The following is a 16,517-nucleotide window of genomic DNA, read 5'->3' as shown; positions in this document are numbered from 1 at the left end:
ACATAAAATAGAAGATTTTGCATTGTTATAGAGCATTTTGAGTATCCGGAAGTAAACATTAAAATGCTGATCAGTCTTTGGTTTTCAATACATTCTACGTCGTAAATTCCAGTAAAGAAAATGAAACTAGAACAAGACTTACATACCCTATCTAAATTGAAAAAAAACAAATCCATATTTAGTTCTTCAATTTTTAATGAAGAAATAAAAAGTGCAGGTTGAAAAAAATATTTATTTCATTTTCTATTTCTTGATATAATGTTTTTCTGAGAAGGTAAAATTTCACACATTTAATGCAAAAATGCTACTATAGGAAATAAGTCAAGTTCTAATATTATGCTACAAATAAAAAGGAAAAAGGTAGGGACATTAAGACCTAGCTGACCCAATAATGAAGAATTCAAATTTTAAGTAATGATATAAGTATTTCAGTAAACTTTATCCACAATAATTGCTAACTCAGTTTAGCATAATAAAAAAACTATAGCTTAATACACTTGTACAATGCAGATGTATGCTTGAAATAAAAATCTGCATGTTACATCGTGCGAAGAATACTCCCACTCAACCATTTATGTGAAATTGGAAAAAGATAAAACAGTGCAAGTTGTACCGTAACAGAAAGAAGGTGAGCAATGAAATTGGAATAGGAGACAGTCATCATACAAAGGTAATACTTGGTGTAACAGATATCTAAGCATTCCCTCCATTAGAAGCTGAGAAAGTCAGATAACTAAAAAACTAAGCCATACATACAAAATAAACAGGAAGTAGGTGAGTGAGGAACCTGGAAAAGAGAGACAAGGTACAAGACACCATGCAAAAGTAATATTCTAGATATCTAAGCATTCCCTCCAATAGAAGCAGAAAAATCTGTTACAAAAATTTTCTTGGCACCACCCAAAAAGATACTAAGCCATACATATACTAATCAGGAAGTAGATGAGTGAGGAACCTGGAAAAGGGAGCCATGGTACAAGTCATCATGCAAAAGCAGTACATGAATATCAAATTTCTAAGCATTCCCTCCAATAGAAACTGAGAAATCTGTTATAAAAAATTTTCATTATGCATTACCTTAAAAAATTACTAAATGGTATGGTAAATAGGAAGTAGATAAGCAGGAAACCTGGAAAGGGGAGACATATAAGGTAAAAGTCATCATGCAAAAGCAACATATTTAATATTTAAGAATTCCCTAACATAGAAGCAGAGAAAGTGTAACTGACAAACTGACTGACTGACAGACAAGGTCATTGCAATAGGGATAATAATTTTGATATTCAGGGCTATTGTAAAGCCTTAATGTCTCTATCTCTTTCATTATATGGTCTATAGATCATATTTCACAACTTACTGGACCTCCTTGTCCCATGTCTTCATAACTTTCGGTAGAAGTGTCCGAATCAAAACTGTAATCATCCTCGCTGTTGTCATGGTTAACATTCTGACAAGTTGCAATTCAAAATTATTTATTTCTCTTTTTTCTTGATGAACATTCTATACGACATATGGTCAGAGATGATTTGCTCAAAAGTAGGTGAAACAGGCAACAACTTCATTTTCATTCAAAAACACAGTGCTATAGTCAACATTTTTATCATGCATTTTACACTGTATATGAAAATGTTAAATTTCATCTTCATTTTTTTTCTTAAGTTCCCCTATTCTTCATAAAGCATTCAATTCAATGTTTATCAACATGAAATAAGCAAACTATAATATAACAATCTACAACTGTTTCTGAATCTTTAATAATTATTCATATTAGCATATCTATTTATCATTTAAGATTCCCCACAAAATGTTACATGTTATATAAAACAAGGTACTTATACATTTCTTGGAGAAATTTACCCTAATTTCAGCTTTGCTCAAGTCTAAACAAAATAAGGGAACAAATCTAAAAATAAATTTTTAATAACTGCTAATAAGTACTTTGTCAAAACTGCATGTTCCATATACATGTACCTGGAAATTGTGATTGCAAAGTTGTACAAATTAGACAAGATAACGAAAATAGTCAGGTTATCAGGGGAAAAGTATTATTACTCTGTGTTAAAAGCCGAACAGTGCCTTCTTGTCATTTCTTTGGTTGCAATTCAAACTAGAATTAATGGAGATGTTGTCACATTACATTTCCCATGAGATATAACCCATTGGCTGCTCATACATTTCACTCAAAGTGTATATGCCTAAATACTTTTAAAAATACATGTATAAAACTCAGCTAAGGGGATGCATAAATTTGACATCTTATAAAATTACATTTGTATACAGAAACAGCATATTTCTCAAGCGATTGGTTTGTTTGTTTCTATAGAATCAGGGGCACAATTAATATTACGAGTATATACTAAATAAGGAATTAAAGTGCTAAAAACGAGGTCTAATTGGAATTATTATGGATAGAAGGATTTAATTTTTTATTAAAAACTAACCCTTAGTAAGAGAGGTAAATCATGCTTTCCTGGCTCAAAGAAAACTAAGGGAAAGACAAATTTATCAACCCCTTTAATACACTGCAGTTGATAAAACCATGTTTTATTAAAAACTTCTGTTGAACTTAGATAATACAAAAATAGGGGGAGGGTCTGAAACAGAAAATTAAAAAGGGAGTCATTTTTGTAAATATTTTGCACAGAGTTTACATTTTAATGCAATTCCACATGTAAGTTATTGAAATATTACATAGAGATAAAAAGGCTGGTACTAATCCTGGAAGTCAATATCAGTCAAATAACTCAGATCACAACATATCAAGGTACTAAAAGGGTCAGACATGCAAGCAGTTCTTTCAAATATTGTTATAAATCCTAGGATTGTGGGAAAAATGAATTAATGATTTGAAGTTAGACACAATCTGGGCCAATTAAGGTTTGATCTAAATGCATACATATACATGGATTGCTGGTAATTAAAAGGTCTGTCAACAGCAGATTATGAAACAAGGGCTTGACTAAGTCAGGAACATCTTCTGCTTTTTTAACCTTGACAACACATAATTTTCATGGTTGCAAACTAAAATTTATAAATCACATTCTCCAATTATAAGCACAAAATAAATATAGCAGAATAGGTAAACAATACAGAATAACAAAAATTCAACAACATGCAATGCAAGTCTACCTGTCAAATAAGTTTTTCTGCCTATAGGTAGGAATGTCAATAGAAAATAATAAATGCACATATGATAATGTACACACACCTGTCAACAATGTGTAAATATAATGAAGTAAAACTTTTCGAAATGTAAAATTGCATTTAAAATACATGTATCATAGATATACACAAGATCTGATACTATTACAAAAAATAAAGTGTTTGTTTCATTGCTACTCAAACATATCCCATTTTTTTCCCCATCTTTGCATTCTTAACATATCATATGATTGTTTTATGGTAAGCACTGTTAATATACAATCTATGCCTCCTGTATACAAAATAGTTCCTAAAAATAGAATTACTTACCTATATGTGCCTAACTTTTATATTTTTATAAAGCAAGGTAGAAGGAAATAATCTATTCCTTTTAAAGTCTCATCTTTTGATAGAAGTGTTTTTTTACCTTAGATGAGGAAAGTGTATGTTTTTTCTTCCTTTTCAAACATTTGTAGATATGTTACACAAACTAGACTGCAATGCCACTTACCAGTATGTTTTAGAAGGAGTATTTCTTACATTGCATAAAAATTCCCTAAAAGTTACATTTTGTTGTAATATATGTATATTGTTAAAAAGATACTTACTTTGGCTTCTTATCATTTCATACATTTAAGTCTAACAATTTACATAGTACATGTATTTGCTATAACATTAAATTTTTAACATTTACACTACATGTTATGATGTACAGATTATAGGAAGGCATTTGTAAATGAATTTCAAATTAGTTACTATCATGTATTAGTGCTAGAAATTGAATAAGTTGCAAGGAAATATCAAAATACATTATACCTTCGCCATAACTGGTTTTGGAGGCATCCTTGAAGTAGGTATAGAGGGTGGGGCTCCAGCTGCTGGTCTCCCTGGAGTAGGTCTGCTGGGTACTGGTGGGGGTGGAACATCATCATCATCTGTGGGAAGGGGCTATAAAAATGTCAAAATATGATCATTATTGACTTTTTCAAATACTTTTCAAAGAGCCATTTGCAGTTTCAGAAAAAAGAAACGACCTTGCTTAGATTGTGTTTGGCTTTATACCTTATAAACATCTCCAACTAAACAACATTTGCTACAAGTCTCTCTATCATATACCTGTTCTTTTGAATTAATATCATTACAATCAAATATACATTCACTATCCATCTCCAAGTCTCTGTACAACAGATGGATAGTGAAAAGTTATACGTCTTGTTAAATATTATATAGAGAGACTTGTAGGAAGTCTAAAGAACTTCAGAAGATGTCTGGTATAGACCGGTTACCAGTTCATTTAGGATTGAGACAAGTTTAACTGTGCATATATCTTCAATTCTGCACTTCTCCTTTCCTACTTTCTTTTCTTAACTATCTAAATGAATCAATATGAATAGAATTTTAAGGATAGAAGTAAATAATATCGATAATTTGACTGCACTAATTTTGTTACTAGTATAAAAAACTTAGTAATATGATTTATTTCCTTATCTTAATTTGTTTATCTAAGTGTCTATTAAAATGCTTCCCATAGCAAAAGAACTTCAAATACAACTCATTCTAAAACTCATGCAAATACCTGCTAGGAGAATGATATAAAATATAAATACACATATTTGATGTTCTAGCTCAAGATGAAGTTGCAGGCATTGCTTTGTTAGGTAAACCCCCACTTGAACAGGAAGTTGATATTGGACTCTTACACCATATGGCTCATCTATATACAGTACGAAATTTGAAATCAATCTATTCAGTTGCAGCTGAGATTTTTTGTGACAAAAATTTTCACTATCAATCCATATATAATTAAAAAAAAAAAAAAAAACACACACAAAAAAAGTTTATATCCGACATCAACCAAAATTGTTTACAAGTGATATGCCCAATCTATATGAAGCCACATACCAAATTTTAAATCAATCCATCAATTTGTAGTCAAGAAAATTACAGTAAAATTCAACGATCAGAGGGACCAGGTGAATTCAATATACCACCCAAATGTTGAATGGGGTTATGATTAAATGATTAAACTTTACAAATCAATCTTCTTTTATGAAATGACTAGTCAAGTTACTTCTTAACTGATGGAATATTTTGTTCATAAATAATCAAGGACAGTTTGATTTCACAGAACATGTTTTTTTTCTCTAAGTAAGACCTGTTTGTCTGGCTTCATAAGGCTTGAAGTTGTAAACTGTTGTTTAATTTGTAAAGGTATATAAAGCAAGGGAAGTTTTGAAGTTGCACAAAAAAAAACATCACAGCAAGCCTAATTGGAAAAGAGGTGATTTGTTTCAGGATGTTCAATACTGGCATCAGTGAAGCCAGACATTTCGACACACCACTGTCAGTTAAAAAAAGCATTTTTCTTTTAATTTTCACCACAGTAGCCCCAGATTTTATTTTTTTTCTCCCCATGTATCAATTACTATGCACCTTTGAAAAAAAAAACTTGGAGCCTACCTATTCTGTGATGTACATGTAGGGTAGGGAAAGGGAAAACAAATATATGTTTAATTGAGGCCTTGAATGCATGTTCAGAACTGTTTACAAGTTAAATATCCATAATTTCTGGCACAAATTATTATATTTTGGTTATTTACCAATTTAATCAAAATTAGAAGCATCAATTCTTCCATTCAGTCACTGCATGTAGGAACTAACAAAATCCATTCTACTTTCTGATCTGATTACATTTCTGTTTAGCCAATCAGATTTCCTCTTTCATGATTTCGAAAGCATTATTCAAATGGAAAAAACTAAAGAATTTGAAATGGTCTTCTGAATAGAGAGTAGAATGGAGTGTTGTTAGAACTGGATTGAAAAATTGATAGTTCCAATTTTAATAACTGTAGATTGGGTTAATTACAATAACCAATTAATAATTCTATCTATTATATCAATTTTCTCCATAATTTGTTCAGTTTCTTATAAATTTAAAATTTTGTGATAAAGGGCTTGATATTCCAAATCACCAGTGACATCAAATAAACTTAACATCACTGGAGAAAAGTGTTGTAACCTTTGGGAAGAGAAAGTCTGGAGTGAAAATACAGAATTCACATGTAAATTATCAAATTTATTACAAACAAAAGTAAATAGAACATTCAATAATTCAGTAATTATAAATATTACATGATCTTTTTTTATTCAAAAGATACTTGCAGCCTTACATTTATCACAGGATGATTCATAGATTGCCTGATGCTCATGTACAGTTGTACATGTAAATATAACAGAACAAAAACCCATATAAAAATATTCACTTTAAGAAAGACAGGATGTTTGACCCTTACCTATATGCTTAGAAAACCTTCCTACATGTCAAATAAGATGTATATGTAGTTTCATTTTGTTTAGAATTTTAAAAATCCCAAATATGGAAATTCATTCATTGGTTGATAAGTCAGAAAGCAATAATTTTCCAGTAACTCTGCTACAACAAACTACTTGGTTAATGTGCAAGTACATGTATGTGGCTAATAAAACTTACAGGTGGGGCTCTCCTCGCAGGAGCTATACCATCTGGAAGCGGTAACTGTCTCCTGGCCATTATTATCTACCTAAAGGATAAAACAACACAAAGAAGAACAGTTGATAAACTACAGAATTGAACTTTTATGACCAGATAAACTCCTGATGTCACAATAACACTAAGTTTATTGCTCATGTTCCCATCAAAATGGCTTGATGAACTCACTTCATCTGAACATTGAACCTAGACAACATTAGAGAAACCGTCTTTCTAGGCCAATATATAATCAAATATGTTATAAATTGTGACTTTTTTTTAAATTGGAATGAACTTTAATCAAAATTCGAGAGATCCTTAATTTTTTGCACGAAATTGTATCTTTTCTTTTTGATCATTTTAACTATTGACTAAAAACTAATTCATGTGCAATCAATGTGTTCAACAATGAAGGAAAAGGTAATGGTAGTAAAGATTTTGTTGTGTCTATCTGTGCACAAAGCAAGACAACAAAACTGAAATTGGTGGCAAAACAAATTATATAATGTTTCTTCTTTAATATACCTAAGAACGTTCTTTTGCAATAAAAACAGAATGTCTGAACATAAACGGCAAAAAAACTTCACAGCCAATTGTTGACAATGACAAAACATTAGAACAAACACTCTCATGTGAGTAGTCCAGATAATTATGATATTTTTGTAATCTCATGAATGTTTATGTCTCACAGCAGAGAGGTGACCAAGCAAATTAAAAACCCAACACCCAAGACAGCATAATTTATACTTGAAATACAAAAATGTAGCATATAAGTAGATATATATATATTTTTTTTTCTGAATGGATTCAAAAACAAGAGGTTCCCATGAGCCTGAATCACTCACCTGGTTATTCTTTTTTGCCTTTCAAGGGCGATTAATCTAAAAATGAGTTGTCTGATAATTTGGACTCAAAGAAGACCTTGGTAGGACTTATCATAGGGATCATTTAATCAATTGAAAGTTTCTTTCTGTCCACTATAGTTTTCAAGATATTGGCTGAAAACAGCTAAAAACATCAATTCTTGCCTTTCAAGGGCAATTATTCTTACCTTGTAGGCCTTATCATAAGGATTATTTCAGCATTTAAAAGTTAAATTTTCAGATATTGACGAAAATCTGTAAAAAAAAATGTCCTTTTTCACCTTTCAAGGGCAATAACTCTAACAAGTCGTCGTTTGAAAACTTTGATACCCTGCACACTTTTGAAGGCCTTAGCATATCAAAAGAATCATTTTGGCAATAAATAGAATTTGGCAAAACCTAACTGTTTTGGAATATATAAAGAAATTTCTGTCTGATCCAATGTTCTATTTCAAGTAATGGCGGCCATGTTTTTTTTAAGAAACAAAAATCCCTACCTCAGTTCCATAGGAACATTCATACCAAGTTTAGTTCAAATTGGTCATGTAATTTTAGAGGAGAAGATTTTTTAAAGTAATAACATTAAAAATACCCAAAAAAATATACAGAAAGGGCAATAACTCCAACATTGCTAAAAAAGTGTACACGAAAAATTGACCATCGTTAGATCTCATCATTTTGAACAATTTAATATAATGTCAGAATTTGGCTGAACCTAATGGTTTTGCAGATATATGCAAAAAACTACTGTCTGACCCCTATGTTCTATTTTTAGTGAGGCAACCATGTTTTTTGACAGATAAAAAATCCCCACAACAGTTCTATGCAAAATACCCTAAGACACATTCATATCAAGTTTGGTTCTAATTGGTCAAGCAGTTTCCAAAGAGAAGAGTTTTGAAAAAATGTTATTGATGACAGACGACGACGGACACCAAGTGATTGCAATAGCTCAATTGGCTTACAGCCAGGTGAGCTAAAAATTGAACACAGACAAAGAAGTATGAAGTTAACATTTTATGGACCTTGTCCTATCAAACAAGTTGATGAACATTCTTCCTGCCCAAATGAAATCAAGGTTGTCCTTAGGAAAATTCATGTTAAACAAGAGTTTCCTACGAGCCTGACTTCCTCACCTGGTTGAATTTTGCCTTTCAAAGGCAATAAATTTAACAAAAAGTTGTCCAACAATTTTAACTCAAGAATACTTCAGTAGGACTGAACTTATCTTAAGGATCATTTCAGCAATTGAAAGTTTCTTTTTATCTATCATAGTTTTCAAGATATTGGCTGAAAACTGTAAAAAAAAACAACTCATTTTTCCCCTTTCAAGGGCAATAACTCTTACAAGGAGTTGCCTCACAACTTTTATCCCTGAAGAAAAAACCCACATCAGTTCAATGCAGAATACCCCAAGGAGCAATCATACCAGGTTTGGTTCCTATTGGACAAGTAGTGTCAGAGGAGAAAATTTTTTAATGAAAAAACATTAAAATAGCAGAAAAATGTCAAAAGAGGGCAAGAACTCCAACATGGCTTAATGCATTAAAACGAAAATTTGACCACAGATAGATCTCATCATGCTGAACACTTTTATCCATGTCAGAATTTGGCTAAACCTAATGGTTTTGGAGGTATTATGTGAAAAATTAGTTTGACCCCTATTTTATTTTTAGTTATGACAGCCATGTTTTTCGATGGATCAAGAATTTCCACATTAGTTCTATGCAGGATACCCAAAGAAACATTCTTACCAAGTTGGTTCCAATTGGTCAAATAGTATCAGAGGAGAAGAGTTTTGAAAAATTGTTATCAATGACTGACCACGACAACAAACGTCAAGTGAAGGCAATAGCTCACATGGCTTTTGGTCAGGTGAGCTAAAAATGAAAAGATTTGGTTGCCCTACAGGCAAGTATGCTATAACTTTAACTTGCCATATTGGTAGTTTTACTTGTCCCAGGCGATAGGACAGCCTTTAACATCATTCCCTGATGTACTTACATCTAAGGTAAGAATAAGAAAAACAATATCTTCCTACATTTGGCCAGTACGTGTACCTGCTCACCACATTCAGCTTCATGTCTTTGATTAAATTGCTTTTTATCCTTCAATGGTGTTGGGTTTTTATTACCCAGCTTGACTTCACAACTGGCTGTTCTTAAAAAGTCAAGATTATGAAGGAGAGGCCCAGGAATAGGACTGTCAAGCTTTCAAGATGCATCGGCAAGATATTTGGCAAACCTTGAAATATTGATGGCAAAAAAAAAACAATCAGTCAAAATAAAATGCTACCAGATCAGCTTCAAAATGCATGAGTGTTACGCAGAATGCATGAGAGTAAGCACCATTGGAGGAGTCCAAACTAATCTGAAGTCCTTCATATGTCTGCCATTGAATAATCAACCAATATACTGTCATTACAATTTACAGGTAACACTAAATCAGGTTATAATATAAAAATACTGACAGAAAAAAAATGTAAAGATTACCTGCAATCTCTATATTTCATGAAGTTGTTAAGAACGTCTGTTTCTGTTAACACAACTTTTCAACAGAAGCTCTGTTATTTGAAGGAAAGGAAGGATCTTATTCATTCAACTTCCTTGTTGACAATAACTTCCGGGTTAGAGAGATGAAGTGTTTAAATTTTGACAAATAACGGAGATATCCGCAAATATGGATTTATTGCATATTGGACTGTGCCAAAAGTGAGTTCTCCACAGATTTATAAAATCGCAGTTAATATATATATATATAGGCTTACTGTAACATTACTATTAGTATTATATAGTCCCTGATCCAATAAAAAAATTAATGTAAAAATTTACTTCCTTTTATAGGTAGATTTTGACTCTTTGAAAACTTGGCAATAAAAATTTAAAACCCTAATAATGCTTTATTCTCTCGATATTTTTTCTATAATAAGATGAAAAGTTCTTTAAAACTGCTTGTGAAATGGCTTCAGTATTGAACCACTAAAAGATCGGAACTTATATTATACGACACTGCACATGTTTATTGGCTCAATCATTCTAAACAAAAAATAAGACACTTTTTCATAGAGATGGCAAAAATGAACTTTTAGATTGAGACTTGATGCAGGTTTTATTTGAAAGTTTAACATGTTGTAAATTTTATCCACAAATGTTTTTTGGTTATGATTTTAGACCATTCGAAAATCCTCGGTAACGGATGTAACACAGAAAATGCATACAAATGTTTAATATTGAATTAGAAAATATTAGCTAAAGCGACAACCTTAACGTAGAATTTGATCTGTTATACCGTTAGTTAATTGATTAATATATGTTCTAAAGTTAATGATTTCAGTCTAAAGAAATGTTTGAAAACTGTGCATCAATATCATGGAGTGTATGTGGTTAATATAAGCGAAAAATTCTTTTCTTGACATTCAAATTGTTGAGCAAATGTTCCGTCTACTTGTACTTTTTCATTTATATTTTGACTTTTTTAATTATACATATGAAAATTATCTACCACATTCTGTTAAAAAGACTGTTTAAAAACACAAAGTTAATCATTTTACGAATGTATGTCAAGATAAACTTAGTGCCCTTTGATTTTTTTCTCAATATATACATAGTATAAACTAATGTTTAAAATAAAATCAGGATTTAACTGCGAACACTCCCCAAGTTGACATATACGTTTCTGTTTTCTTCGGGCAAAGGAATTTTTCTAAATTTCCACTTTTCGTTTTTGAGTTATGGGACTTTATTCGTACAAGTATGGGGGGATTTTATGTTTTTGACTATAACTCAAAAACTCTTCCAGCAATGTAAATGAAACTTCGATAGATTTTTTATTTATATTGATGTAAGTTCCCTTTCATTTTTTGTAACTTTCGGATTTTACGATTTAGAATTGTGGGATTTTTTTAAAAAAAAGGGAAGATTTCAATGTCTGAGTAACTAAGTAGTGGTTGCATCCATTTTCATACAACTGTGGGAAATACTATTGATGTTAGCTCCTTTTCAAATGTTTTGAATTTCTGATTTGTCACTTTCGATTTTTTTACTCTATTTACAAAAAAATGGGATATCATATAATTGTTCAAACAAATTAGGAGTTGTATCAAGCTTGAATGTTGTGTCCATATATGACCCATCTGCTTAGGGTTCGACCTCTGCAGGTGTATCTAGCTGCTGCGCTCCGCGAAGCATTTTATATGTTAAATGGGCTTTTGTACAAAAAGGCTATAATTACTAAGTTCTTTAATAAACCCCTCTAAATAAAGAAAACAAGACTTCCCTTGGGTTATTTGAAAAAAAATTTCAACCAAAAGAGGGGAATGACGCGGTAAAAATTTAATTGATTTAGTCGTATCATCACATGATGAAGAAATATCGTCACATAATGGCAAAATATCACATTAAGGCAAAGAATCATCACATGATGAAGAAGAATCAACACAAAAAGATGGCGTATCATAACATAGAAATAAAGTATCATCACAAATGACAAAGTATCATCACATCATGTTGAAGTATCATCATATAACGACAGAGTAACATTTCATAATGATGAAGTACAACTACGTGTGTATAACGACAAAATAGCCTCACATAATAAAAAAAGTAATATCATATTATGAACAATATCATCATAAGGCAACTTCGACGTTCTATGAGACATAGTTCTAAAAACATTTTAGTTTTTTACATCATGAATAATTGACAAATGTTGGTAAAACTATGTAGGTAGTATTTTTGTTTGATAGCATTATAAAACTACTTAAACAGACAGTTAAAATGTTATGAATCCTTTGTTTCCATATTAATTGTGAGACAAAATTGTTGCTTGAAATTGAGTGGTAAAGGGTGTTTATTTTCAAACACCAAAGATTGATTCAATTGTAGGAGGTTCCACCTCTGTGTAAACACACACACAGACACATACACATTCATTATTACAAAATGCAACAGTCAATATTGTGATGTATCTAAAGCAAAAATGGTGACATTAAAGCTTCTAAAAAATGAAATAAAAAACTCAAATCGAGTATAAACATACTTTACCATGGCTATACAAGCATGACATAATTTACAACAAATGACCAAGAATACGTCGGACCAACGTTGTGGAAAGAGAGTCAACACATTAATCCACAAGAAGGCAAACATTAGTAGGATCAGACATAACCCATGACAGAGAAGAAAAAGCTGACTGGTATAATTGTTGACCCAGCGTTTGAACAACAGTAAACGAACCGGGGGTCCGGTCAAACGATGGTTCACCAGAATGTTTTAAATTTTGTATTTCTATAAATATCAACGAAAAACGCCAGAATAAGCAAAACCATGACCACATCGTCATTCTATTCATCATATAAGTTTCTATACAGTATATGTATGATATATTAGTGATTATGCGGTATATAAAAGCCGAGTAATCAATTTAAAAAGTCGCAAAATCAACATAATTGCCGGATATGCGATAAAAAAAAATACCGATTATACGGTATTCGCATCTATTGTGGTTCGATTAAATAATCTTCTCAACGTCCTTATCGGTTCAAAAACAACCGTTTTGAAATAACACACTGAACTATAAATGACTAGTATAAACAATTGAAATTATGAATTTGTAAACTATATAATGTTGGAATCAGGACAAATTTTCAGTTCTGAATAATTATCACAAATGGACCTCCTAATATGTTATAATCAATTAAACTTGCCAAAAACAGTAAAACCTCAAAGTCCCGCCTGTCAGGTGTAACAAACTGCAAGTCTGGAAAACTAAAATAGTGAATTGCGCTCCTGCAGAGAGTAGGAATTTCGCAAAATTTTTCATGGAAGAATAACGTCATATGTTCTTTTTGAGATAATTATCGAAATTGCGTTTATATTAGGGAAAAATATTCAGAGCGAAAATGAACGTGTTTGCAAAATGGTCAGATTTCTAAAAGTGTGCAGTAGTCAAATTTCATAACTAAATTAAGTTCTCATTTACACAATACATGTATTTTATATTTTGATTTATATTTCCTATAAATTAATTTACTTTCAGCAATTCTACTTTGGTATTTGGTAATTTTTTCAGTTCAAACAAAAAAGTTATGGCTGTTTTGTTTAAATGTCTAAAGAAATATCTGAAATAATATTTTCCGCGTTTGTTGAGAAAACTGCATGTTCCAACGTAGTTCTTTAATCAATTTGAAATTTCTTCTATGAAATCATGAAACTTTGTAATTGTATATGCACTTGTGAACACACATATTTCATTTTTCATGATTTTTGCAGTTTTAACTCGAATATGCGATATAAATTGTCGGTTATCCGGTTTTTATTATCGAATAAGCGATTTTAAGATACCGAATATACGACATTTTTGTCGATTAATCGCTTCTTTGATATAACGATTAAGCAACTGTTCTACCGAAAACTCACAAATAAATATTTTTGAACCATCTGATACACAATAATGTATCATGCTTCGATTGTGAACTCAGACTGTACATGGTTGGTTAATTTCTGAATGTTGGGGTCTTTAACGACTTTGACTACACTTAGGCACGAACCATTTTCTTATGGTGGGGGGTGGGGGGGGGCTGGAATTTCCTAATTTAAAAAAAAAATTTTCAGACCAAAATAAAATTGGAATTTTTATTCATTTTTTTTTTTTTTTTTTGAGAAACTAATCTTTTTTTCTTTTTTTTTGACTTTCCTGAAATGTATGCTTTTTGATCTCTGCAAGAGCAATATCCCAGCGTATGCTTATAGGAAAAATGCATATTATAAAGCACATGGTTCAAGGTGATATTTTATTACGGTAATATAAAACAATTTTGTCTATAGCCTTGTCTTGGTTTTGGTGAGCATAGTTTCTGTAGGCCAGTTCCTGCACTATGGTACTCCCCTAGACCATCATAGAGATACCAAGATCCTTGAATTTTCATGTTGCAATTAAAATGTCCTCCATTTCCGTATGTTATTGCAAGCAAGGAATAATTGAAAAAATCATACGTAAATACATACTCAAATATCTTTTTGCATTATTTTTGTTTTGTTTCAGAGAATATCAGGTTTGAACAGTGACAACAAATGATCCCTAGAGATATTTAGCGTCAATAGTAATAGTTCTATAATGTAAATTACACCATAATATATGTATACATTAATGAGTATAAAATGATATTAATAAAACATAGGTAAAAGCTACGTGACAATCATCTTAGCTAAACTTAACTATTTAATATAATAAAGCTGAACATATAATTATGTTTCAGCCAGAGAAAAGGGGATTGTAAGAAAAACACAAAAAAAAACAAGAAAAAAGTAGAGAAGAGGAAAGCTCGAGCAGTTGGTAGACCAGAAAAACAAAACAAAATTCAAACAAACAATATTTCCCGCTTCCTAGTAAAAAAACCAACAGATAAAGAAAACGTTAAAAAAAATGTTTATGTTCCGCCATTGTCTTGCATTGCTTGGAAGACTATGTTTTAGACATTTACAATATTTTCTTTCATTTCTAGTCAAAATCACATGTTGTGATCTACTTTTTTGTTTTTTTTTTCATTTGAAATATTAAAGTGTTAAGTTTTTCTTTCAGTTTTGTGTTTGGTATTTATTGGTTTTGTGTTCAGTTCATATCCAAACATTAAATCTATGGTACAATCATTTAGTATATTACAAAGGCTAGGCGCCAAAAAAATAAAAATAAAATAATCAAGAGATTACAAATCCAAGGTATAAAGAGAATGGAAATCGGGAATATGTCAAGGAGACAACCACTCAACCAGGAATGGAAAATCGACAGCCTAAGGCGACCTACTAAGGCGACCAATATATCTTCAATGAACGGTAGCCTGCAAATCAGATAAAACAACCAACATGCATATATACAAACGCATATAAAGCACACAAAAAAACTAAAATCAACAAAGAACTAAAAAAACATGAGTAACATGGACCCCTATAGAAAATAAACTAAAAAAAGTTAACACATGGTAAATTTAATAACTATATTTAATGCACTGAAACACACTTCTTCTTCTTCATCTTCTACTTTTCCATTTTCTTCTTCCTCTTCTTCTTTTAATGCACTGAACACACTTCTTCTTCTTCATCTTCTACTTTTCCATTTTCTTCTTCCTCTTCTTCTTTTTCATTTTCTTCTTCCTCCTCTTCTTTTTTTTCAGATTTTTCAATTTTTTTTTAAATTCTGAATTATTTTATTTTTTTTCAGCTCTTTTCAAAATATTTTTATTTTTTTTAATCAAAATTTGAATTAATATTTTTTTGGAAAAAATCCCAGCCCCTCCCCCACCATAAGAAAATGGTTCGTGCCTAATGGATCTAAATCTTTTATAGTTAACAACTTTTATTTTTAAATACAGACGTTGTTCTGACGTTTGTCCTGTATACAAGCTCAAGATTAACGCTGTGTAGCACTAGTGTAAACCTTATTTTAAAAGTTCTAAATCAAAATATTCCAAAGTAAAGTATGTTGAGTTATAGTTGGGATATCAAGTATAGTCATGTTTTATTCTTCTACGGTTTCTCGTGTGAAGTCAACTTATGCTACTCTGTGCCAATGCCGAACCACCGTTGAACATCAACCTTAAAGCAACGAACCAACCATAAACCCTGGCCAAAAGGCAACGTTTGGCCAAATGGAGGCATGCTCTCAGGGTAAAAGGGCTCACATTGATTTCTGATCCTAGTATTTGGTTATAATTTCCATTATTTTACACACACACACAATAAATTGTGATAGTTTTTAAAACAACATTTTATTTTCGTTCTGTCGGTTTTTATGATTTATAATTATAATGAAGACTGGAGTTTTTTAACAACACGAACTCCGCTAAAACTGTGGTAAACTCAGGATCTCCAGAAAGGTAAGCAGTTCCTGTTCCTTGCAAAGCACCCGCCATGCTGCTCGTTGAATGTCAAAACTTGTGAAAGAGAATGTATAGTTATCTATGGTAAATTGTCATATTATGTGAGGACACCCCATAACGGCCATTCAGGTCA

General features: G+C 31.4%; 1 protein-coding gene across 6 annotated transcripts in view; it reads right to left on the bottom strand.

Moving 5' to 3' along the window:
• LOC148621669 (uncharacterized) overlaps nucleotides 1-10,158 on the bottom strand; it is a 42,011-nt gene extending 31,853 nt beyond the window's left edge. For 5 of the 6 annotated variants that reach the window (XM_088576284.1, XM_088576289.1, XM_088576285.1 and 2 more), the window contains exons 1-4: nucleotides 10,005-10,158; nucleotides 6,632-6,701; nucleotides 3,958-4,089; nucleotides 1,358-1,447 (exon numbers count right to left, since the gene is read on the bottom strand). In XM_088576284.1, coding sequence (XP_088432410.1) covers nucleotides 1,358-1,447; nucleotides 3,958-4,089; nucleotides 6,632-6,691 — 282 coding nt within the window. In that variant the 5' untranslated portion in view covers nucleotides 6,692-6,701; nucleotides 10,005-10,158. The remainder of the gene's footprint in view (nucleotides 1-1,357; nucleotides 1,448-3,957; nucleotides 4,090-6,631; nucleotides 6,702-10,004) is intronic. The other variant, XM_088576288.1, reaches the window with a different exon arrangement.
• Between the last annotated feature and the right edge of the window lie 6,359 nt (nucleotides 10,159-16,517).

This window comes from Perna viridis, chromosome 3, assembly GCF_037379345.1.
Source record: "Perna viridis isolate PV_CMFRI_1.1 ecotype Kerala chromosome 3, ASM3737934v1, whole genome shotgun sequence".
In the NCBI taxonomy this organism is placed as follows: domain Eukaryota; kingdom Metazoa; phylum Mollusca; class Bivalvia; order Mytilida; family Mytilidae; genus Perna; species Perna viridis.
The sequence above is the reverse complement of the archived record's forward strand: the minus strand, read 5'-3'. Positions and strand labels throughout refer to the sequence as shown.